The 22075-nt window shown below is 44.3% G+C and overlaps 3 protein-coding genes and 1 non-coding gene across 4 annotated transcripts; 1 reads left to right on the top strand and 3 right to left on the bottom strand.

Moving 5' to 3' along the window:
• Window positions 1–16097: 16097 nt before the first annotated feature.
• On the bottom strand, window positions 16098–16508 carry LOC144486127 (histone H3). The gene has a single exon (XM_078204225.1). It carries the CDS (start codon window positions 16506–16508, stop codon window positions 16098–16100), a length of 411 nt encoding a protein of 136 aa, XP_078060351.1.
• A 1354-nt stretch (window positions 16509–17862) lies between these two features.
• On the bottom strand, window positions 17863–18174 carry LOC144486133 (histone H4). Its single transcript, XM_078204229.1, has one exon. It carries the CDS (start codon window positions 18172–18174, stop codon window positions 17863–17865), a length of 312 nt encoding a protein of 103 aa, XP_078060355.1.
• A 616-nt stretch (window positions 18175–18790) lies between these two features.
• On the top strand, window positions 18791–18873 carry trnal-cag (transfer RNA leucine (anticodon CAG)). Its single transcript has one exon. It is a non-coding gene; the product is annotated as a tRNA-Leu (tRNA).
• Window positions 18874–19450: 577 nt separating this feature from the next.
• On the bottom strand, window positions 19451–20116 carry LOC144486125 (histone H1.5-like). The gene has a single exon (XM_078204223.1). The coding sequence runs from the start codon at window positions 20114–20116 to the stop codon at window positions 19451–19453; it is 666 nt and encodes a 221-aa protein (XP_078060349.1).
• Between the last annotated feature and the right edge of the window lie 1959 nt (window positions 20117–22075).

Below are 22075 nucleotides of genomic sequence, written 5' to 3'. Positions count from 1 at the left end.
CTTCGGTTTCAACTTTTTCTTTCAACTTTATAAAAATCATCATCAGATCTAATAATACCTAATTTTATTAGCCATGATTGGGTCATTTTTCCTGTTATGTTTTTGCGACTGAAGGAAATGTACAACTGTTACAATGCAAGCATTTCTTCCTTAAATACCAGACACTGCCTATCCACCTTCGTGCCCCTTCATCGAGTTCCCCAATCTATTTTAGCCAACTCACCTGTAATACATTCTGAGTTTCCTTTGTTTAGAGTTGGGACTTCAGTTTAAGCTTGGATTTGAATCTTTGTTCTGACTGAAGACAGGTGTTTCACAAAGCAGACACTCAATCTATCCAACCCAGAGCAAACCACATTGTGAGCATTGAATGTATTCTACAAAATTGAAACATAAAACGTTCAGATACATCAATATTTCTCCTGGCCGTATAATTAAGGTCTTGAACAATGCGTACTGATAATGGAGCTTTCCATTTGAGAAATTCTGATATTTCTTCCTTTTTCCTCAGCCACTGATCTCCCCACTCTGTGGCTGACAGCATACTCATCTGTGTCTGCTCTTGTCCCACACCTCTGCTCTCACCCCGTCTCTATATTCTCTATATTATGATAATGCTTCCTCCTTTAAATTACCAACTTTTTCAATGGATTAGCTCTCAGCATTTTTACCACCTCTAGCTTGTGTGATGCTGTCACCAAACATTCCTTCCCCTCCGAATACCGCAGTCCTTTCCTAACAGCTTCTATTTGTCGTTTTGACTTTCCATGGCACCTGTCAAGGTGCAACAACAGGCCTTTTACCTCTTTTCTCCTCATCAGATACCCCCTCAATGAATCCTACTGGACTAATCATTTAAATGTAGTGTGCTGTATTTGCTGCTCACAATGTACTCTGCTCTACATTCTGATGACAGATGTACAGATTGTGGAACATTTCCATTCAGTCCACAAGTAGCACACTATTTGTGATAATTCCTATCATTTTAATTCTGTGCTTTGCTCACACTGATCATTCTGTCCTTGGTCTTCTCTAGTGCTCCAATGGAACTCATGCACCCCTCTTGACGACACAGTGCTCACTATCTTTACTTGTACTCTTACTATTTCCATTAGACTGTTTGTCATTTTATGTGCGTGTGTTGCACACAATCACAAACCTCCCTTTTGTTTTTTTTTGCCATCTGCCGTTCTCCGTCGCATTTTCTTAAAATCTTCGATCACATTTGTAACTTTCACCAGTGCTGATGAAAGGATGTTGATCTGAAAGTTTAAACCTGATCACTATTTACCCCCGCAGGTGCATACTTGTTGTGTACATCCAGATTTTCAAAATTAAGTTTGTACTTCCAGCATTCATAGTTTTTGATGTCTGCAGGCACGTTAACAGGAGTTTTCATGGAAGTGTTCAAAATCATGGACAGCTTTAATAGAGTAAATTGGCATAAACTGTTCCTGTTGCATGAGGACATTGATTCATTATGATTTGTTAAAAAAGTAAAGATATTGTGAGCAAACACATGTTTACTTACATAGGTAGCTAGTTTCTGTAAATCCTGAATTCGCTGTCTAAAAAACTGGGGAATCTGATGCAAAATTTTTTCAAAGAGCAGTTGGAGAAAAACCGTTTTAAAGGGCGAATTTTAGGGCATAAAGAGGAAATGGGGCGGATTCGCTACGAAATCTCTGGCAGAATTCCGATGGGTTTAAATATAACTCCATATGATATGCATCAGTAGTAAATGCGCCTAGTTTGGGGGCGTTTAAGAGATCCGTAGATAGGTTCATGGACGAAAAGAAATTGGTTTAGGTTGGAGGGTCACAGTTTTTTTTTTAACTGGTCGGTGCAACATCGTGGGCCGAAGGGCCTGTTCTGCGCTGTAATGTTCTATGTTCTATGTTCTATATGCTGTGTGGAGTTTGCACATTCTCCTCGTGTCTGCGTGGGTTTCCTCCGGGTGCTCCGGTTTCCTCCCACAATCCAAAGATTTGCGGGTTAGGCTGATTGGCCAGGTTAAAAATTGCCCCTCAGAGTCCTAAAATGCGTAGGTTCGAGGGATTCGCGGGTAAATATGTGGGGGGAGGGCCTGGGTGGGATTGTGGTCGGTGCAGACTCGATGGGCCGAATGGCCTCTTTCTGCACTGTAGGGTTTCTATGATTTCTATGATATGCTGTATTATTCCATGAAATGGTGGGCAGTGTAACCCACCATACGGTCTATCTCATTCAGAATGATCCGCACTGCGCAGGCGTTAGGAGGCTCCGCCCCGGAGCGGAAGCTGAGCGGAACTGTGCACGCGCAACAACGTGAGTCTCAGCGGCTCTCAGAGCCCGAATCAGAGCCGCCGGGCTCGGCGGACGTGCAGCGAGGGAGCCGGGGGCGCGGCACCATGAAGCGGATGATGCAGCGAGGCCATCCTCACCGCCCCATATGGAACAGTGTGAGTGAGAGGAAACTGTGGGAGGCAAGGGATGAGATTGCAGAGCCTTTGGCTTTGATCTTTGGGTCCTCGCTGTCAACGGGGATGGTGCCAGAGGACTGGAGAATGGCGAATGTTGTTCCTCTGTTTAAGAAAGGGAATAGAAATGACCCTGGTAATTATAGACCGGTTAGTCTTACTTCGGTGGTTGGTAAATTGATGGAAAGGGTCCTTAGGGATGGGATTTACGACCATTTAGAAAGATGCGGATTAATCCGGGATAGTCAGCACGGATTCGTGAAGGGCAAGTCGTGCCTCACAAATTTGATAGAATTTTTTGAGGAGGTAACTAAGTGTGTTGATGAAGGTAGGGCAGTTGATGTCATATACATGGATTTTAGTAAGGCGTTTGATAAGGTCCCCCATGGTCGGCTTATGATGAAAGTGAGGAGGTGTGGGATAGAGGGAAAGTTGGCCGATTGGATAGGTAACTGGCTGTCTGACCGAAGACAGAGGGTGGTGGTCGATGGAAAATTTTCGGATTGGAGGCAGGTTGCTAGCGGTGTGCCGCAGGGATCAGTGCTTGGTCCTCTGCTCTTTGTGATTTTTATTAATGACTTAGAGGAGGGGGCTGAAGGGTGGATCAGTAAATTTGCTGATGACACCAAGATTGGTGGAGTAGTGGATGAGGTGGAGGGGTGTTGTAGGCTGCAAAGAGACATAGATAGGATGCAAAGCTGGGCTGAAAAATGGCAAATGGAGTTTAACCCTGATAAATGTGAGGTGATTCATTTTGGTAGGACTAATTTAAATGTGGATTACAGGGTCAAAGGTAGGGTTCTGAAGACTGTGGAGGAACAGAGAGATCTTGGGGTCCATATCCACAGATCTCTAAAGGTTGCCAGTCAAGTGGATAGAGATGTGAAGAAGGCCTATAGTGTGTTAGCTTTTATTAACAGGGGGTTGGAGTTTAAGAGCCGTGGGGTTATGCTGCAACTGTACAGGACCTTGGTGAGACCACATTTGGAATATTGTGTGCAGTTCTGGTCACCTCACTATAAGAAGGATGTGGAAGCGCTGGAAAGAGTGCAGAGGAGATTTACCAGGATGCTGCCTGGTTTGGAGGGTAGGTCATATGAGGAAAGGTTGAGGGAGCTAGGGCTGTTCTCTCTGGAGCGGAGGAGGTTGAGGGGAGACTTAATAGAGGTTTATAAAATGATGAAGGGGATAGATAGAGTGAACGTTCAAAGACTATTTCCTCGGGTGGATGGAGCTATTACAAGGGGGCATAACTATAGGGTTCGTGGTGGGAGATACAGGACGGATATCAGAGGTAGGTTCTTTACGCAGAGAGTGGTTGGGGTGTGGAATGGACTGCCTGCAGTGATAGTGGAGTCAGACACTTTAGAAACATTTAAGCGGTTATTGGATAGGCACGTGGAGCACACCAGGATGATAGGGAGTGGGATAGCTTGATCTTGGTTTCAGATAAAGCTCGGCACAACATCGTGGGCCAAAGGGCCTGTTCTGTGCTGTACTGTTCTATGTTCTATGAAACAGAGAGCAGTGCTTAATGGTTGTTTCTCAGACTGGAGGAAGGTTTCCAGTGGAGTTCCCCAGGGCTCGGTGTTAGGAGCCCTGCTCTTCCTGATATATATTAATGACGCACACCTTGGTGTACAGGACACAAGCTCAACATTTCCACACGCCACCAAACTTGGAGGCATTGGCAACTGTGAGGAGGAAAGTGGGAAACTTCAAAAGGACACAGGCAGCTTGGTGGAATGGGAGACAAGTGGCAGTGAGGAAAGTTCCAGCACCGATTGTCCTGCAGCTGCCCCTGGGGAGCGTGCCCACTCTCAGTGCCTGGGCAAGTCAGTGTGTTGGATAGAGCGCTTTCTGGGTGCAGATAATTATTTTTATTCATTCATGTCATGTGTGCGTCACTGACTTTGCCAGCATTCGTTGCACTAATTACCTTTGAACTAAGTGGCTTGTTGGGCCATTTCAGAGGGCATTTAAGAGTCAAACACATTGCTGTGTGGTTGGAGTCACATGGAGGCCAGAAGAGGTCATGTTGGCAGATTTGCTTGCCTAAAGGGACATCAGTGAATCAAGTGGGTTTTTACGACATGGCCATCATTAGACCTTTATTTCCAGTTGTTTATTGAGCTCAAATGTCACTCTGTTGTGGTGATATTCAGGTCCCATTGCATTACTCTGGATCATGGTCCAGTGACAATACCACTACACCATTAATTCCTCATGTGGGAATTAATGGCTGCTGCCATTCACAGACATCAGTACGTGTTTTAATGCAAGCCAATTGTCAGAGAGCTGAAACATGAACTCTGTTTCTCTCTGACCTGCCTGACCTGTTGAGTCATTCCAGAATTTTCACTTTGTTTCAGATGTTCAGTATCCACATGATTTTACCGGTGAAATGTTGCAGCTGTTCAGAAAACTGAGGCCTGAAATAGACAAATGAAGACCCCTTTGGAATGAGGGTGGATGTTCTGTGAAGGTACGTTCTTGTTGGCTGGCTTTGAACTGGAGTGTTGATGGAGGAAAAGCTGATGGGTTTAACCCTGAGTACATTTGAGACCAGTCGAGCCCAAACATTTCTCATCAAAGTTTCCTGTACAGGAACAGAGACTGGCAGAGACATTGCACTCTCATATAGAATAAATAATCGACAGCAAATCAGTTCTGCACTCATATGCAGTATCAAGCTTGAGTTAATATCACACTGAAATACTGGAACAGAGCCTAACAGAGAGTTAGTCCCACATTGACATCAAATCAGAACATAAGAAGCAGGAGCAGCAGAAGGCAGTTTGTTCTTTAGGGTTCCCCCACCATTCGGTAAGATCATGGTTAATGTGATTATGGCCTCAACTCCATTTAATTGCCTGCCCCATAACCCTTGTCTCTCCTGTAGATCAAAACTCTTTCTAACTTAGGATGGAATCTATTAAATTCCACAAATTAAGGACATTTTGAGAGGAGAAATTTCTTCTCATCTCCATCGAAAGTGGGGCATACTTTATTTTTAACTGTGTCCTCTAGTTTTAATTTTGCCCACAAATGAAAACATTCCTCTCGATATCTACCCTGTCCAATTCCCTCAGATCCTTCAATGTTTCAACCTGATCATCTCTCATTCTTCTCAACTTCTATGAGATCGGCTCAACTTGATTGAACTTTCCTCATAAGATAACTCCTTCATCTCAGCAATTAGCTGAGTGAATCTTCACTGCCTCCAATACAAGTATTTCCCTCTTTAAATCAGAGAAAACCTTTAAACTCAGCAATATCATGTATTTGTAGCAACATTTCCCTACTTTGATACTCCACATATGTACTTATAATTACAGTTATTTCCTCCTTTTCTGGATCAATCTGCTGTATCTCCCCCTCTATTTAAATAATGTTCTGCCTTCCCATCCTTCCCACTGAAGTGGAAAGCCTCACATTTTCCTACATTGTATCCTACCTGACAAATTTGTGTCCATTCACTTAACCTCGCTATATCTCCTTACAGACTCTTTGTGTCCTCCTCACAACCTACTTCCCCACCTATTTATGTATTGTCTGAAAATTTGGTGATGGTCTGTCCCTTCATCTGGGCCATTAATATAGATTGTAAATAGCTGAGAACCCAGCACTGATCCATGTGGCTCTCTGCAAGCAGCAGTTTGCTAAGCTGACAGTGACCCACTTCCATGCAGTAACAGAGACTGACAGACAGTGAGATAATTTCACACATTATTATTGATAGATAGGGAGTGAATTACACATTCAGATGCAGTAACAGAGATTGACACAATGGTAATTCCAAACAAAAATACAGTGATGGTGATTAAAGGATAGAGAATCAATTTCACACTAAAAAACAGTAACACAGCCAGAGTTAATTACACATTCAATTCTACTGAGCAAGAGTTAATGCTACATTCATACACAATAACCAAGACTGACCATTAATTCCACTCTCACATGCTATAACAGCGATGAACAGAGAGTTAATGTCCCACTCACATTCAGTAATAGTGAATAACAAATACAGATTTAATTCCATCCTCGCATTCACTAATATAGATGAACTGATGTAATTCCATACTGAAACACATGAACAGAGAATGGCTGACAGCGTTAATTCCACACTCTCACACACTAATAGATTGAGAAAATGTTAATTCCACACTCATGCACAGTAATAGATTGAGAGAGAGTTAATTCCACATTCAGACGCACTAATCGATTGAGAGAGAGTTAATTCCACACCCACACACAGCATTAGATTGAGAGAGAGTTATTCCATGTTCCCACACAGTAATAGATTCAGAAAGAGTTAATTCCACACTGACACTGAAATAGATTGAGAGAGAGCTAATTCCACACTCTCTCACTGTAATAGATTGAGAGAGAGTCAATTCCACATTCACACACAGGAATAGATTGAGAGTTAATTCCATGCTCTCACACAGCAACAGATTGAGAGGGAGTTAATTCCACACGTACACACAGTAATAGATTGAGAGAGAGTTATTCCATGTTCCCACACAGTAATAGATTCAGAAAGAGTTAATTTCACACTGACACTGAAACAGATTGAGAGAGAGCTAATTCCACACTCTCTCACTGTAATAGATTGAGAGAGAGTCAATTCCACATTCACACACAGGAATAGATTGAGAGTTAATTCCATGCTCTCACGCAGCAACAGATTGAGAGGGAGTTAATTCCACACGTACACACAGTAATAAATTGAAAGAGTTAATTCCACACTCGAACACAAAAATAGATTGAGAGAGTTAATTGCACACGGACACAGTAATAGATAGACAGAGAGAGTTAATTCCTCGCTGACACTGTAATAGATTGAGGGAAACTTAATTCCACACACATAGTAATAGATTGAGAGTTAATTCCACACTGGCACACAGTAATAGATCGGAGAGAGAGTTAATATAGGGCTAAAAGGGGTCACAAAAAATCATTGCCCAGCAGGATTAAGGAAAATACCAAGGCTTTTTATACATATATAAAGAGCAAGAGGATAGCCAGGGAGAGGGTTGGCCCACTCAAGGACAAAGGAGGAAATCTATGCGTGGAGCCAGAGGAAATGGGTGAGGTATTCAATGAGTTCATTGTGTCAGTATTCACCATAGAGAAGGACTTGGTGGATAATGAATCTGGGAAAGGGTGTGTCGATAGTTTGAGTCATGTTGAGATCAAGTGTTGGGGTTCTTGAGGAATATTAAGGTAGACAAGTCCCCAGGGCCTGATGGGATATACCCCAAAATACTGGGAGAGGCAAGGGAGGAAATTGCTGGGGCCTTGAGAGAAACCTTTGTATCCTCACTGGCTGCAGGATTTACTGCCACTTGGAAATTAGTGGATGCATTTGCGAGAGGCAATATGGTTTTGTGAAGGGCTGGTCATGTCTCACTAACTTGATCGAGTTTTTCGAGGAAGTGACGAAGATGGTTGATGAGGGTAGGGCAGTGGATGTTGTCTACAAGGACTTCAGTAAGGCCTTTGACAAGGTCCCTCATGGCAGAATGGTGCAGAAGGTGAAGTCGCATGGGATCAGAGGTGAGCTGGCAAGGTGGATACAGAACTGGCTTGGTCTTAGAAGACAGAGGGTAGCAGTGGAAGGGTGCGATTCTGAATGGAGGACTGTGACATTTGGTGTTCCTCAGGGATCAGTGCTGGGACCTTTGCAGTTCGTAATATATATAACTGATTTGGAGGAAAATGCAACTGGTTTGATTTGTTAGTTTGCGAACAACACAAAGGTTGGTGGATTTGCAGATAGCGATGAGCACCATCAGAGGATACAGCAGGATATAGATAGGTTGGGGGCTTGGACGGAGAGATGGCAGATGGAGTTTAATCCGGACAAATGTGAATTAATGCATTTTGGATGGTCTAATACAGATAGGAAATATACAGTCAATGGCAGAACCCTTAGGAGTATCGATAGGCAAAGGGATCTGGGTGAACAGGTACACAGGTCACTGAAAGTGGCAATGCAGGTGGAGAAGGTAGTCAAGAAGGCATACGGCATGCTTGCCTTCGTCGGCGGGGGATTGAGTTTAAAAATTGGCAAGTCATGTTGCAGCTTTATAGAATCTTAGTTAGGCTGCATTTGGAATATTGTGTTCAATTCTGGTCGCCACACTACCAGAAGGATGTGGAGACTTTGGTGAGGGTACAGCAAAGACTTACCAGGATGTTGGCTGGTATGGGGGATATTAGCTGTGAGGAGAGGTTGGAGAAAATTGGTTTGTTCTCTCTGGAACGACAGAGGTTGAGCGGCGACCTGATGGAAGGCTACAAGATTATGAGGGGCATGGACAGAGTGGATAGTCAGAAGCTTTTTCCAATGGTGGAAGAGTCAATTACTGGGGGGCATCGGTTTAAGGTGCAAGGGGCAAGGTTTAAAGGAGATGTATGAGGCAAGTTTTTTACACAGAGGGTGGTGGGTGCCTGGAACTCACTGCTGGGGGAGGTGGTTGAAGCAGATACAACAGTGAGTTTTAAGAGGCGTGTGGACAAATACATGAATAGGATGGGAATAGCAGGATATGGTCCCTGGAAGAGTCGGGGTTTTAGTTCAGTTGGGCAGCAAGGTCGGTGCAGGGCCGAAGGGCATGTTCCTGTGCTGTAATTTTCTTTGTTCTTTGTTCTTAATTCCACACAGACACACAGCAATAGATTGAGAGAGAGTTAATTCCACACTGACACAGCAATAGATTGAGAGAGAGTTAATTCCACATTCATGCACAGTAATAGATTGGGAGTTAATTCCAAGCTCTCTCTCAGTAATAGATTGAGAGAGAATTAATTCCACACTGACACACAGCAATAGATTGCGAGTTAATTCCACGCTCACACACAGTAATAAATTGAGAGAGAGTTAATCCCACACACGATACTAGAATGAGAGCTAGTCAATTCCACACTCTCACACAGTCATAGATTGAGACAGAGTTAATTCCACACTGACACTGTAATAGATTGGGAGAGAGTTAATTCCACATTCGCACACAGGAATAGATGCAGAGTTAATTCCACACTGTCACACAATAATAGATTGAGACAGAGTTAATTCCACGCTCACACACAATAATAGATTGAGAGAGAGTTAATTCCACATTGACACACTGTAATAGATCGAGGGAGAGTTAATTCCACAGTAACGCACAGTAATAGATCAGAGAGAGTTATTTCCACACTCTCACACTGTAACAGATTGAGAGTTAATTCCACACACACACACAGATTAATAGGTTGAGAATGCGTTAATTCCATACTGACACACATTAATAGATTGCGAGAGAGTTAGTTGCACTGTCACACCGTAATAGATTGAGACAGTTAATTCCACACTGACACACAGCAATAGATTGAGAGAGAGTTAATTCCACACTGACACACAGCAATAGATTGAGAGAGAGTTAATTCCACATGGACACACACAAATAGATTGAGAGAGAGATAATTGCACATTCCCACACAGTAATAGATTGAGAGAGATAATTCCACACTCTCACACTGTAATATATTGAGAGAGAGTCAATTCCACATTCACACACAGTAATAGATTGGGAGTTAATTCCACGCTCACACATAGTAATTGATTGAGAGAGTTTTAACTACACACTGACACTCACTAATGGATTGAGAGAGAGTTAATTCCTCACTAACACAGTGCAATGAACTCTCTCTCAATCCATTACTGTGTGTTAGTGAGGAATTAACTCTCAATGTATTGCTGTGTATCAGTGTGGAATTAACCCTCTCTCAATCTATTACTGTGTGTCAGTGTCCAATTAACTGTCTCAATCTATTACGGTGTGACAGTGCAATGAACTCTCTCTCAATCCATTACTGTGTCACACCGTAATAGATTGAGACAGTTAATTGGACACAGACACACAGTAATAGATTGAGAGAGGGTTAATTCCACACTGACACACAGCAATAGATTGCGAGTTAATTCCACGCTCACACACAGTAATAAATTGAGAGAGAGTTAATCCCACACACGATACTAGAATGAGAGCTAGTCAATTCCACACTCTCACACAGTCATAGATTGAGACAGAGTTAATTCCACACTGACACTGTAATAGATTGGGAGAGAGTTAATTCCACATTCGCACACAGGAATAGATGCAGAGTTAATTCCACACTGTCACACAATAATAGATTGAGACAGAGTTAATTCCACGCTCACACACAATAATAGATTGAGAGAGAGTTAATTCCACATTGACACACTGTAATAGATCGAGGGAGAGTTAATTCCACAGTAACGCACAGTAATAGATCAGAGAGAGTTATTTCCACACTCTCACACTGTAACAGATTGAGAGTTAATTCCACACACACACACAGATTAATAGGTTGAGAATGCGTTAATTCCATACTGACACACATTAATAGATTGCGAGAGAGTTAGTTGCACTGTCACACCGTAATAGATTGAGACAGTTAATTCCACACTGACACACAGCAATAGATTGAGAGAGAGTTAATTCCACACTGACACACAGCAATAGATTGAGAGAGAGTTAATTCCACATGGACACACACAAATAGATTGAGAGAGAGATAATTGCACATTCCCACACAGTAATAGATTGAGAGAGATAATTCCACACTCTCACACTGTAATATATTGAGAGAGAGTCAATTCCACATTCACACACAGTAATAGATTGGGAGTTAATTCCACGCTCACACATAGTAATTGATTGAGAGAGTTTTAACTACACACTGACACTCACTAATGGATTGAGAGAGAGTTAATTCCTCACTAACACAGTGCAATGAACTCTCTCTCAATCCATTACTGTGTGTTAGTGAGGAATTAACTCTCAATGTATTGCTGTGTATCAGTGTGGAATTAACCCTCTCTCAATCTATTACTGTGTGTCAGTGTCCAATTAACTGTCTCAATCTATTACGGTGTGACAGTGCAATGAACTCTCTCTCAATCCATTACTGTGTCACACCGTAATAGATTGAGACAGTTAATTGGACACTGACACACAGTAATAGATTGAGAGAGGGTTAATTCCACACTGACACACAGCAATACATTGAGAGTTAATTCCACACTGACACACAGTAATAGATTGAGAGAGAGCTAATTCCACACTCTCTCACTGTAATAGATTGAGAGAGAGTCAATTCCACATTCACACACAGGAATAGATTGAGAGTTAATTCCATGCTCTCACACAGCAACAGATTGAGAGAGAGTTAATTCCACACGTACACACAGTAATAGATTGTGAGAGAGTTAATTCCACACTGACACAGGAATAGATTGAGAGTGAGTTAATTCAACGCTCACACACAGTAATAGATTGAGAGAGAGTTAATTCCACACTTTCACACAGTAATAGATTGAGAGGGAGTTAATTCCACACACGAACACAAAAATAGATTGAGAGTTAATTGCACATGGACACAGTAACAGATAGATAGAGAGAGTTAATTCCACGCTGACATTGTAACAGATTGAGAGAGAGTTATTTCCGCACTCTCACACGGTAATAGATTGAGTGAGAGTTAATTCCACAGTCAGACAGTAATAGATTGAGTTAATTCCACACACACACAGTAATTGATTGAAAGAGAGATAATTCCACACTCGCGCACAGTAATTGAGAGAAGGTTAATTCTACACTCACACGCAATGATAGATTGAGAGGGAGTTAATTCCACATTCAAACACAGTAATAGATTCAGAGAGAGTTAATTCAATACTGGCACACAGTAAAAGATTGAGGGAGAGTTAATTCCCCGCTCGGACACAGTAATAGATTGAGATATAATTCCACACTGACACACGGTAATTGATTGAGAGAGAGTCAATTCCACATTCACACAATGTAATAGATTGAGAGTTAATTCCACAGTGACATTGAGTAATAGATTGAGAGACAGTTAATTCCACATTCATACAAGTAATAGATTGAGGGACCGTTAATTCCACACTCTCACACAATAAAAGATTGAGAGTTACTTCCACACTCTCACACAATGATCGATTGAGAATTAATTCCACACACTCTCACAGTAATAGATTGAGAGAGAGTTAATTCAACACTGACACACACGAATAGATTGAGACAGGGTTAATTCCGCACCCACACACAATGATCGATTGAGAGAGAGTTAATTCCACACTCTCACTATGAAGCTCAGTTAACCAACACATACGTTTTCAACTGGGCCATTGTCACATTGTCTAATTTGGTAAAGCCAGAAGTACAGTACTTATTTACTATCTCTGCCATACCCTCTGCTGCAGTGAGCAGTTTACCCTGCTTGGCCCTTATGAACCCCACTCTATCCTTCACTAATCCTTTACAATTAATATGTTTGAAGAACATGTTATGATTTGTATTAGCGCAGCCTGCTAACATTTCCTCATGCTTCCTCTTCATTATTCCAGCCTTAGCCCCTCTCCTGCATTTTGAGCTGTTTTTCATGATTTCTATTGCTATTATTATTCCAGCATGCATCATATGCCTCTTTTTTCTTCTTTATTTTCTCGTCAATAACCTCAGACATCCAGGATACCCCAGCTTTGGACACCGCATATGTGTGTCTGGTGGCTATGTACCTGACTGGCATCCCATTCAACTCAACTTTGAAAGTCTCCCATTTGTCAACCACTGTTTTATCCTCGCAATTTGCCTCATTTGCCACATTTTGCCCTCACTTAATCTATCTGTTTCCTTTTGAAGCCTCCTTACGTATACTTCACAATTAATTTCTTATCTATCTTTATGCTGTCAGAAAATTTAGCAACGGTACCTTCAGTCCCTTCACCCAAGCAATTTTTATAAATTGTAACAATTTGTATCCCCAGCATGAATACACCACTCATCAGATCCTGCCACCCAGAAAAAGAACCATTTGTGCTAACTCTTTTTGACCTGTTAGCTAGCCAACCATCAATCCATGCCAAAATGATACGCCCAAAACCATGAATGTTTATTTTACACAATGACCTTTAAATGGCACTTTGGCAAATGTCTTCTGGAAATGTAAGAACAGGACATCCACCGGTTCCCCATTCACAGCACATGGGCTTCTTTCAAAAAACTCCAATAATTTAGTTAAACATGATTTCCCTTTCAGAAAACCATATTGACTCTGCCTGATTGCCTTGTATTTTTTCCAAGTTGTAATATCTGTAATATCTTTCAGAATGGCTTCTAACATTTTCCCGATGACAGCTGTTAGGCTAACAGCCTGTAGTTTCCTGCTTTCTGTCTCCATCCCTTTTTGATTCAAGGTATTACATTTGTTATATTTCAACCTAATGGAACATTCTCCAAAGCCAGGGAATTTTGCAAAATTAAAACAAATGCATCAACTATCTCATTCGCCACTTCTTTCATGTCCTTCACGAGAAGTCCATCCGGACCCAGGAATTTGTCAGCCTGTCGACCTGACAATTTGCTCAATACCACTTTCCCTGTTGATTGGAATTTTCCTGTGTTCCTCCCTCCCTTCCATTTGCTGGTTTCCAGCTATTTCTGGGATGTTACTTGTATCCTCTACAGTGAACACCAATGAATAAATACATTTGCCAATACCCTGTTTTCCATTATCACTCCCCCAGTTGCACTTTCTATAGAACCAGTGCTCACTCTGCTCTTTCCTTGTTCAACTATCTACAGAATCTCTGACTATCCACCGTAACCCCGTAACTATCCCCGTAACCCCACATAGTTATCCCGCAAATCCATCTAAACTATGCATCCCAGGACACTAAGGGACAATTTAGCACGGCCAATCCACCTAACCCGCACATCTTTTCAATCGCTTCTCGGCCTTTTGGCTAAGATCAAGTATGGATTGGATGCTGCACTTGGTTAAGGTCATTAGGTTACATTGAAGCTTCATATGTTTCATATAGAATCATAGAAACCCTACAGTGCAGAAGGAGGCCATTCGGCCCATCGAGTCTGCACCGACCACAATCCCACCCAGGCCCTACCCCCACATGTTTTACCCGCTAATCCCTCTAACCTACGCATCCCAGGACTCTAAGGGGCAATTTTTTTTAACCTGGCCAATCAACCTAACCCGCACATCTTTGGACTGTGGGAGGAAACCGGAGCACCCGGAGGAAACCCACGCAGACACGAGGAGAATGTACAAACTCCACACAGACAGTGACCCGAGTCAGGAATCGAACCCGGGACCCTGGAGCTGTGAAGCAGCAGTGCTAATCACTTTGCTACCGTGCCGCCCGTGAAGCAATTTTTAAAAGCGGCATCTCGGCCTTTTGGCTAAGATGCAAATGAGCTCATGCCTTGGAGGAGGAACCTCCCCCAACTCCATTCAGCTTGGCTCATGTAGATCGGGCCCAGGACAGGGTAATTTGGTCGCTTGCCCTGTCTTGTCAGCCTGGATCGGAAATGTCTCAACTTGTTGAGACTCTGAATTGAATTTGATTGAATTAGAAAAGTACAAAAAAAATGTCTGGAAGAGGAAAGAGCGGCGGGAAAGCTCGGGCCAAGGCCAAGTCTCGCTCCTCCCGGGCTGGACTGCAGTTCCCGGTGGGCCGTGTTCACAGGCTCCTGAGAAAGGGCAACTATGCTGAGCGTGTGGGTGCCGGAGCCCCGGTCTATCTGGCTGCTGTGCTCGAGTATCTGACCGCTGAAATCCTGGAGCTGGCCGGGAACGTGGCCCGGGACAACAAGAAGACCCGCATCATCCCCAGACACCTGCAGCTGGCCGTCCGCAACGACGAGGAGCTCAACAAGCTGCTGGGAGGGGTGACCATGGCTCAGGGCGGGGTGCTGCCTAATATCCAGGCCGTGCTACTGCCCAAGAAAAGCAGCGCTGGGTCCGCGAAGAGCAAGTGAAGCGACCATTCTTTAATCTGATAACCCAAAGGCTCTTTTCAGAGCCACTCACTTTATCTGAAAAAGGGCGACCTGGTGTCTATCGGTCAGTTTCTGCACTGCTATTCACAGCACAGCTGTTTCCCGCTTTGTTCTATCAATCCGTACGATTGACACAGACAGTATTTTAATGCAAGTTGCTGCTGTTTATCGGGGAAACCATCCCAGTGAACTGAAATGATCCTATTTCAAATATAATTGCTTTAAAATGTGATAGTCTGCGAGGATATTCATCTGCAGCCCATCGGTTTTCAAAGTCAGTCACTGGATCTGGAAAAGTGTTAATTATTGCCTATGCGAATGTGCAAGCGTTCCTGCAATGGCTATATCTATGTGAGTGGGTTACTGGAGGAGACATGCTTCATATTCTGAACTTAATTGACACAATTTTCAACACTCGCTGCAACTCGAAACACGTGCGGAGAAAGTGGATTTGCGGAATTATTGCTCGGAAACTGAAATGATCGCAGGTTTAATAAAACTACTTTAAAATTAAATTGTGGTAGAATTGTTAACGGCATCGTTTTTACTCTAACCATCAAAGTATTGGAGATATGAGTGACCCCAATGCAACGGAGGGTGAATTGTAACATTGAGAGGTTTCAGTATTGGAGTCCTGGGAATAGAAACACTAGAATCGTTAACAGGAGATCGCAGCTCTTTCATTTGCCGATTTGGTGGCTCTTAAAAGAGCCGTTGTTGTACTTGGTGCTGAGGTCGGGTTTTAGGCGCGTTCCCCGCGGATGCGGCGGGCCAGCTGGATGTCTTTGGGCATGATGGTGACTCGCTTGGCGTGGATGGCGCACAGGTTGGTGTCCTCAAAGAGCCCCACCAGGTAAGCCTCGCTGGCCTCCTGCAGGGCCATGACGGCCGAGCTCTGGAAGCGCAGGTCTGTCTTGAAGTCCTGAGCGATCTCTCGCACCAGGCGCTGGAAGGGCAGTTTGCGGATCAGCAGCTCGGTGGATTTCTGGTAGCGGCGGATCTCCCTCAGAGCCACAGTGCCGGGTCTGTAGCGATGAGGCTTCTTCACTCCGCCCGTGGCTGGAGCGCTCTTCCGGGCCGCTTTGGTAGCCAGCTGTTTGCGAGGAGCTTTCCCTCCGGTCGATTTGCGCGCTGTCTGCTTGGTCCTGGCCATTTTCTGAACGGATGCAGCACAATCTGAGACACAAAGACTCTTAATACAGAGTCTGCGCTGCATCCGCCTTTTAAAACTCTGTGAGGGACCGCCCCCAGCGGGAATTGGCCCAGGAAGTTTCAATCAAACTGTGACCAGCGAATTAATGTCTGTAACTCAGGTTCTGATTGGTTCAGTTGTTTTCTTAACCGCCCCTTTCAGAAATTGGGCCGTTTTCTGTGCAGGAAATAACCGTTTGTATAAAATAAGTCTTCATTCCGTCCTGAATAAAATAATTCCCAGAAACATTGAAGATTTGAAGTCTATCTCCCCCCACTTAGTGCTTTAGACCTTTTTCCCGCTCTCTGGGTTGTTCATTCCCAGAATCTCCCGCTGTTCCACTCGATCCCTGTCCCTTTCCTCTCCAGCCCATTCAGATTTCCCCTCCCCTGTCGCTTGTAACATTCGCTGCCGTTTTCGGGGGAAAGGATCAGAAATCAGTCGCTTCTCTGTGTCTCCCTGAAGCCGGTGTGAAAGGGGTTGAGTCTGTTGTTTGTTACAGAGTGACTTCATATTTGTCCCGTTTGACATTACTGAATGGAGCCGTTTGCTGCCCGCGGCGGACAAATGTTCACAAATGAAACCTCTTTGTAAAATAATCTTACAGCAGAATATTAATTGAGAATCTATTTTTAATAAGTTAAGAATTTGTCTCAATTCCCTTTCCCGCGCTGAAATTGGCGGCATTTTCCCCCAATTCAAAATTTCTGCCGGTTGACAGTTGAAGCCAATGATTGGCTCAATGTTCACATTCGATGCTCTGCGATTGGTTCAGAGCTGCGAATGCGGAGAGGATGGCCAATCAGAAGCAGGCTGGGGTTGGAGCGGCTCAAACTGCGGGAATTGCGGGTTTGTGAATGACTGAGCGGAAACTGATCAGTTTCACAAAGCGTCAGTTTCAGTGCAGGAAACAACCGTCTGGGGGCAAATAGCATCACAACTGGGACTGGTTCCAGTGAACGATTCACCGGCTGCTGCTACTAAACTCCGCTATTCCAGAGAAAGCTTTGATAAACTCTATCCAAACACTGAGTGATTAAACAGGAGTGATGTGGCGTTTCACTGAGGGCACATGTCAACTGGGGGCTGCTCAGACAATCCACTTAAAAATTTCAAAAACAATCCGCATGGCTGCTCCAAATGAAATGTTAAATTCGGTGATTCCCGCACTGTAACCTAAACAAAACAAACATGCATCTCAAGTACTGAACAGCCTATCCCAGCCCCCGTCCCCAGGTCACTGCTCTCTCTGTGAGGCGGTGAGTGGCTCTGAAAAGAGCCTTTGTTGTGTGTTCCGTAGGAAGGTTGCAGTTGTTCAGCCGCCGAATCCATAGAGAGTGCGGCCCTGGCGTTTCAGAGCGTACACCACATCCATGGCAGTGACCGTCTTGCGCTTGGCGTGTTCAGTGTAGGTGACCGCATCCCTTATCACATTCTCCAGGAAAACCTTCAGCACCCCGCGAGTCTCCTCATAGATCAAACCCGAGATCCGCTTGACACCGCCACGGCGAGCCAGGCGGCGGATTGCTGGCTTGGTGATGCCCTGGATATTATCACGGAGCACTTTGCGGTGCCGCTTTGCGCCGCCTTTACCCAGTCCTTTGCCTCCTTTCCCTCTGCCAGACATGATGATTCTTCACTCAGATCACTGCGCAATATGAGAGAGGAACTCTTTCAGGCTCCTTTTATACAGCCCGCCCCGACCTGACTGAGAAAGGCGGAGTGAGAGCAGAGAGGGGAGGAGACAGAGTGAAGATTAAACACAGAGCGGGAGGGAGGAGAGAGCCGGACTGACACACACACACAGAACGGCCCCTGATCTTTCAGCTCCACCTCCAGTTTCTGCAACCGCCAATTTCAACCCGTTTATTAACAATGGAAGCGAAACACAGCTCCCCACACAAACCCTTCCAGAGCCGCCCTTCACACACAAGAGTTTCTACAAACCCGGAACTTTGAAATATGGAATCAAAACAGAAAATGCTGCAACTAATTAGCAGCTCCGGCAGCTTTTGTGAAGAGAGAGAGAAACAGAGTTAACGTTTCGGGTCGTGACTTTGTTCTTTTGTGTTTTTAAACCTGGTCCCGTAATAATTCCCAGACAGTAATATTCCGACCTAAACACAGTCGATTCGATAGCAAGAATCTTCCTCCGGAACATCCTCACACACATCTGCTTCTCGCTGTTTGCAAACACTTTATTGAAGCTGTTTGGGGCAATCTCTTGTGTTCAAATTAAGGGAGTTAGGATGGCCGAGCGGTCTAAAGCGCTGCGTTCAGGTCGCAGTCTCCTCTGGAGGCGTGGGTTCAAATCCCACTCCTGACATTGATTTTTGGCTAAGAATTGCCGTCTCAGAGCGCCAGGCACCTGGGTTCGATTCCCGGCTGAGGTCTCTGTCTGTGTGGAGTTTGCACATTCTCCCCGGTCTTCCTCCGGGTGCTCCGGTTTCCTCCCGCACACCAAAGTGCCTGTCAGGTTGATTGGCCATGCTAAATTGCACCGGAGTGTCCGGTCAATAAATAGGGTAATGGGGATCCGGACTGGGTGGGATTGAGGTCGGTTCAGACTCGATGGGACGATTGGCCTCCTTCTGCATTGCAGGGATTCGATTAAAAATTAGGCTGCAATGCGGTGTTTAGCCGCCAGTGTTACTGTCTCACACTGAATCTACCAGACATCTTTATTATGAGAGAAAGTGGCGATTGAACAAATGTGAAATTCAAATGAAATTCAGCCTCTGCTGTGTTTCGCTTTAGTCTGAATTTGAAATGATCTCTATTGAGAACGAGCCGGGCCGCGGGACAGGAATCATTTTCTTGCGGGATCAGCTCTTTCCTGAGAGATGTGGGTGGCTCTGAGAAGAGCCTTTGGGTTCAGAGGTTTACAATTTGCTCGGGTTGTTTCACTTCTTTCCTGACGCTTTCTTCGCTTTTGCTGCTTTCACTTTGGGTTTGGCCTTCGATTTAGTCACTTTTTTGACAGACTTTCCGCCCGTCACCTTCTTCACGGGAGACTTTTTCTTCAGGGCTGCTTTCTTTACCGCCATTTTTGGAGTTGCCGCCTTCTTGCTGCTTGTTTTCTTCACTGTTGATTTCTTCACTGGAGTTTTCTTTGCTGCGGGTTTCTTGGCTGCGGGTTTCTTTGCTGCTGCTTTCTTTGTTGTCACCTTCTTGGCCGCTGTTTTCTTTACTAAAGATTTCTTGGCTGTTGGTTTCTTCGCCTTCTTTCCCATTTTCCCCGGGCTTTCCTTCTTAGCGAGTTTGAAGGAGCCGGAGGCGCCCTGTCCCTTTGTCTGCACCAGAGACCCTGTCTCCACCTTCCTCTTGATCGTTAACCTGATCTGGGAGACGCGCTTCCCCACATCCACTCCACTGCCAGCCAAAGCTTTCTTTATCGCGGCCAGGGACATCCCATTGCGATCGCTGCATCCCGCCACAACATTGAGGATCTGCTCGCCTAACTTGGGACCGGCTGCCGCAGGTCGGGGAGCCGCCTTCTTCTTCCTGGGAGACTTCACTTGAGCGGGAGCGGCTGGAGGGGCCGTTTCGGTGGCTGCAGTTTCAGTCATATCCGAGAATGTGTGGAAAATCTGTGTGAGAGTCAGAATTGGATCCGAAATGAAGCCAGTGGTGGCGGCACAGAGCAACTTAAAGGCAGAGAGCGGACGGAGCAGAGACAAGCTGCTGTCAGCTCCCGGCTCCTCCAGCCTCTCTGTGTTTCTCTCTCCTCACAAACTCTCCCATTCCAATGAAATTCCGCCTCTCCAGAGATCCAGCTCACATCCTTCATGTCTCTGACACACGAATGTTTGCTGTTGAAAAGGTTTCACTCGAACTGAGAACTCCATTTTCCACTGAAACCCGTTTTCCTGCTGCACTGATCGCGCTCTCACACGCGATAGCTGACATATTCTCTACTTTTCCACTGAAATCTTCAATTTAGCGAAACATTTGCCTTGAAATCTCATTTTGGAGCTCAGCAGGGGGATTGGGGGGAATCTTTGATTGAAAATAGTTTTATTTTACACCAGAGAAACTCGGAGATCTCATGATCAGAACAGACACACAAACACAGTTGGATTAGTCTGAACGGCCCGCTCCTTTCATACACTCTCTCTTCCACAATATTCACACCTACACATTCACAGGACAAAACCTTTACCAACTGTAAGGTCCCAGCACGGAATGTTTTACTCTTTCCGGCCTTTGCTCCGGATTCCAGGGGGTTAGTTATAGTTTTTCACCTCAGTAACTGTTAAACACTCTGAGGCCCGCTCCCCGCAGATTGTCTTTCAACTCATTCATGGAATGTGAGTGTCGCTGTCTGGGTCAGTATTTATTGCCCATCCCTAATTGCCATTGGGAAGATGGTGATGAGCTGCCTTCTGGAACCGCTGCAGTCCATGTGGTGTGGGACCACATCTGTTAGCCAGATTCCGTGGGCAGAGGTAATAATATCTGGGGGGTTTCAGTTATTATAGTGATTGCAGACATCATTGTGTCTTTCGGGTGAAAATACAAATGATCTGCTCTCGGAGTCTCTACATTCCCTGTTTTATTTGTTTCTTCTGCACTGACAGGTAACAGTAAATCACAACCTCAACAACCAGTGACAGCCAGTTAAATAATCATCCCCCACTCGCTGAAAGTGAAGTTTCTGATAGTGATGGACAGTTTCTGACCATCCTCCGATTGGGCCTGAGGAAACCAGATTCACTGTCAAAGCTGAACTTTGTTACAGAAGGGGTGGAAGAGCCAGGTGAGCGATGGTGGTGGAGTAGTGACTGTGCGAGCATTTGACCAAGAGTCAGTTCCTGACCATCACAATGGTGATTTATTTAATTAACTATCGCAGGTCACAACAGCAGGTGGGCATTCCTAAAATAAAATTCACTAAAGATTCTCACCATCACTGTGTTTCTAATGGAAAATCCAGCTTCAATTTACTTTCAGTGGAAACTTTGTTAAAATGAAAGAACAGGCCTCAAAACTAATCAATGAGTTCTCAGTCGTTAACAAGAGTAAAAAGGTGGCTGAAACTGTCCAGAAAAACGAGACAAGACAGGTTCAGTTTACAAACTGTGCCATGGACACACCAAATGTCTGATGAAATCAGCAGCGAAGTTCCTAATTATAACTATTGAAAAGAAGGGTTGTTTGAACAGATTGAGCGATGGTGGGAGAGTGGTGAGCATAGCTGCCTTCTAAGCAATTGACCCGAGTTCGATTCCCGGCTATCACATTGATAGTTTATGTAGAACCTTGTCCACGGCCTCATGTGTTTTAAACCGAGTGGACAAAAACAGTGCGAACGCAACATTTGACAGGAATGAAATAAAATAATAAAAGTTTCTTTTTTTTTCTTCGGACGTAATTCGTTTCAAATGAAAAATTATTGAAATACGAAAACAAATCCCTGACCTAATAAATGAGTTCTCCATCAGAGACGAAGATAAAATTACAGCTCACACACTGTGCTCTGCACAATCCTGGTACCTGATGAAGTTAATATGAGCGTTATTGGGGTG

The sequence above is a fragment of the Mustelus asterias genome, unplaced genomic scaffold (genome assembly GCF_964213995.1).
Source record: "Mustelus asterias unplaced genomic scaffold, sMusAst1.hap1.1 HAP1_SCAFFOLD_290, whole genome shotgun sequence".
In the NCBI taxonomy this organism is placed as follows: domain Eukaryota; kingdom Metazoa; phylum Chordata; class Chondrichthyes; order Carcharhiniformes; family Triakidae; genus Mustelus; species Mustelus asterias.
This window is presented reverse-complemented; position numbering and strand designations above follow the sequence as displayed.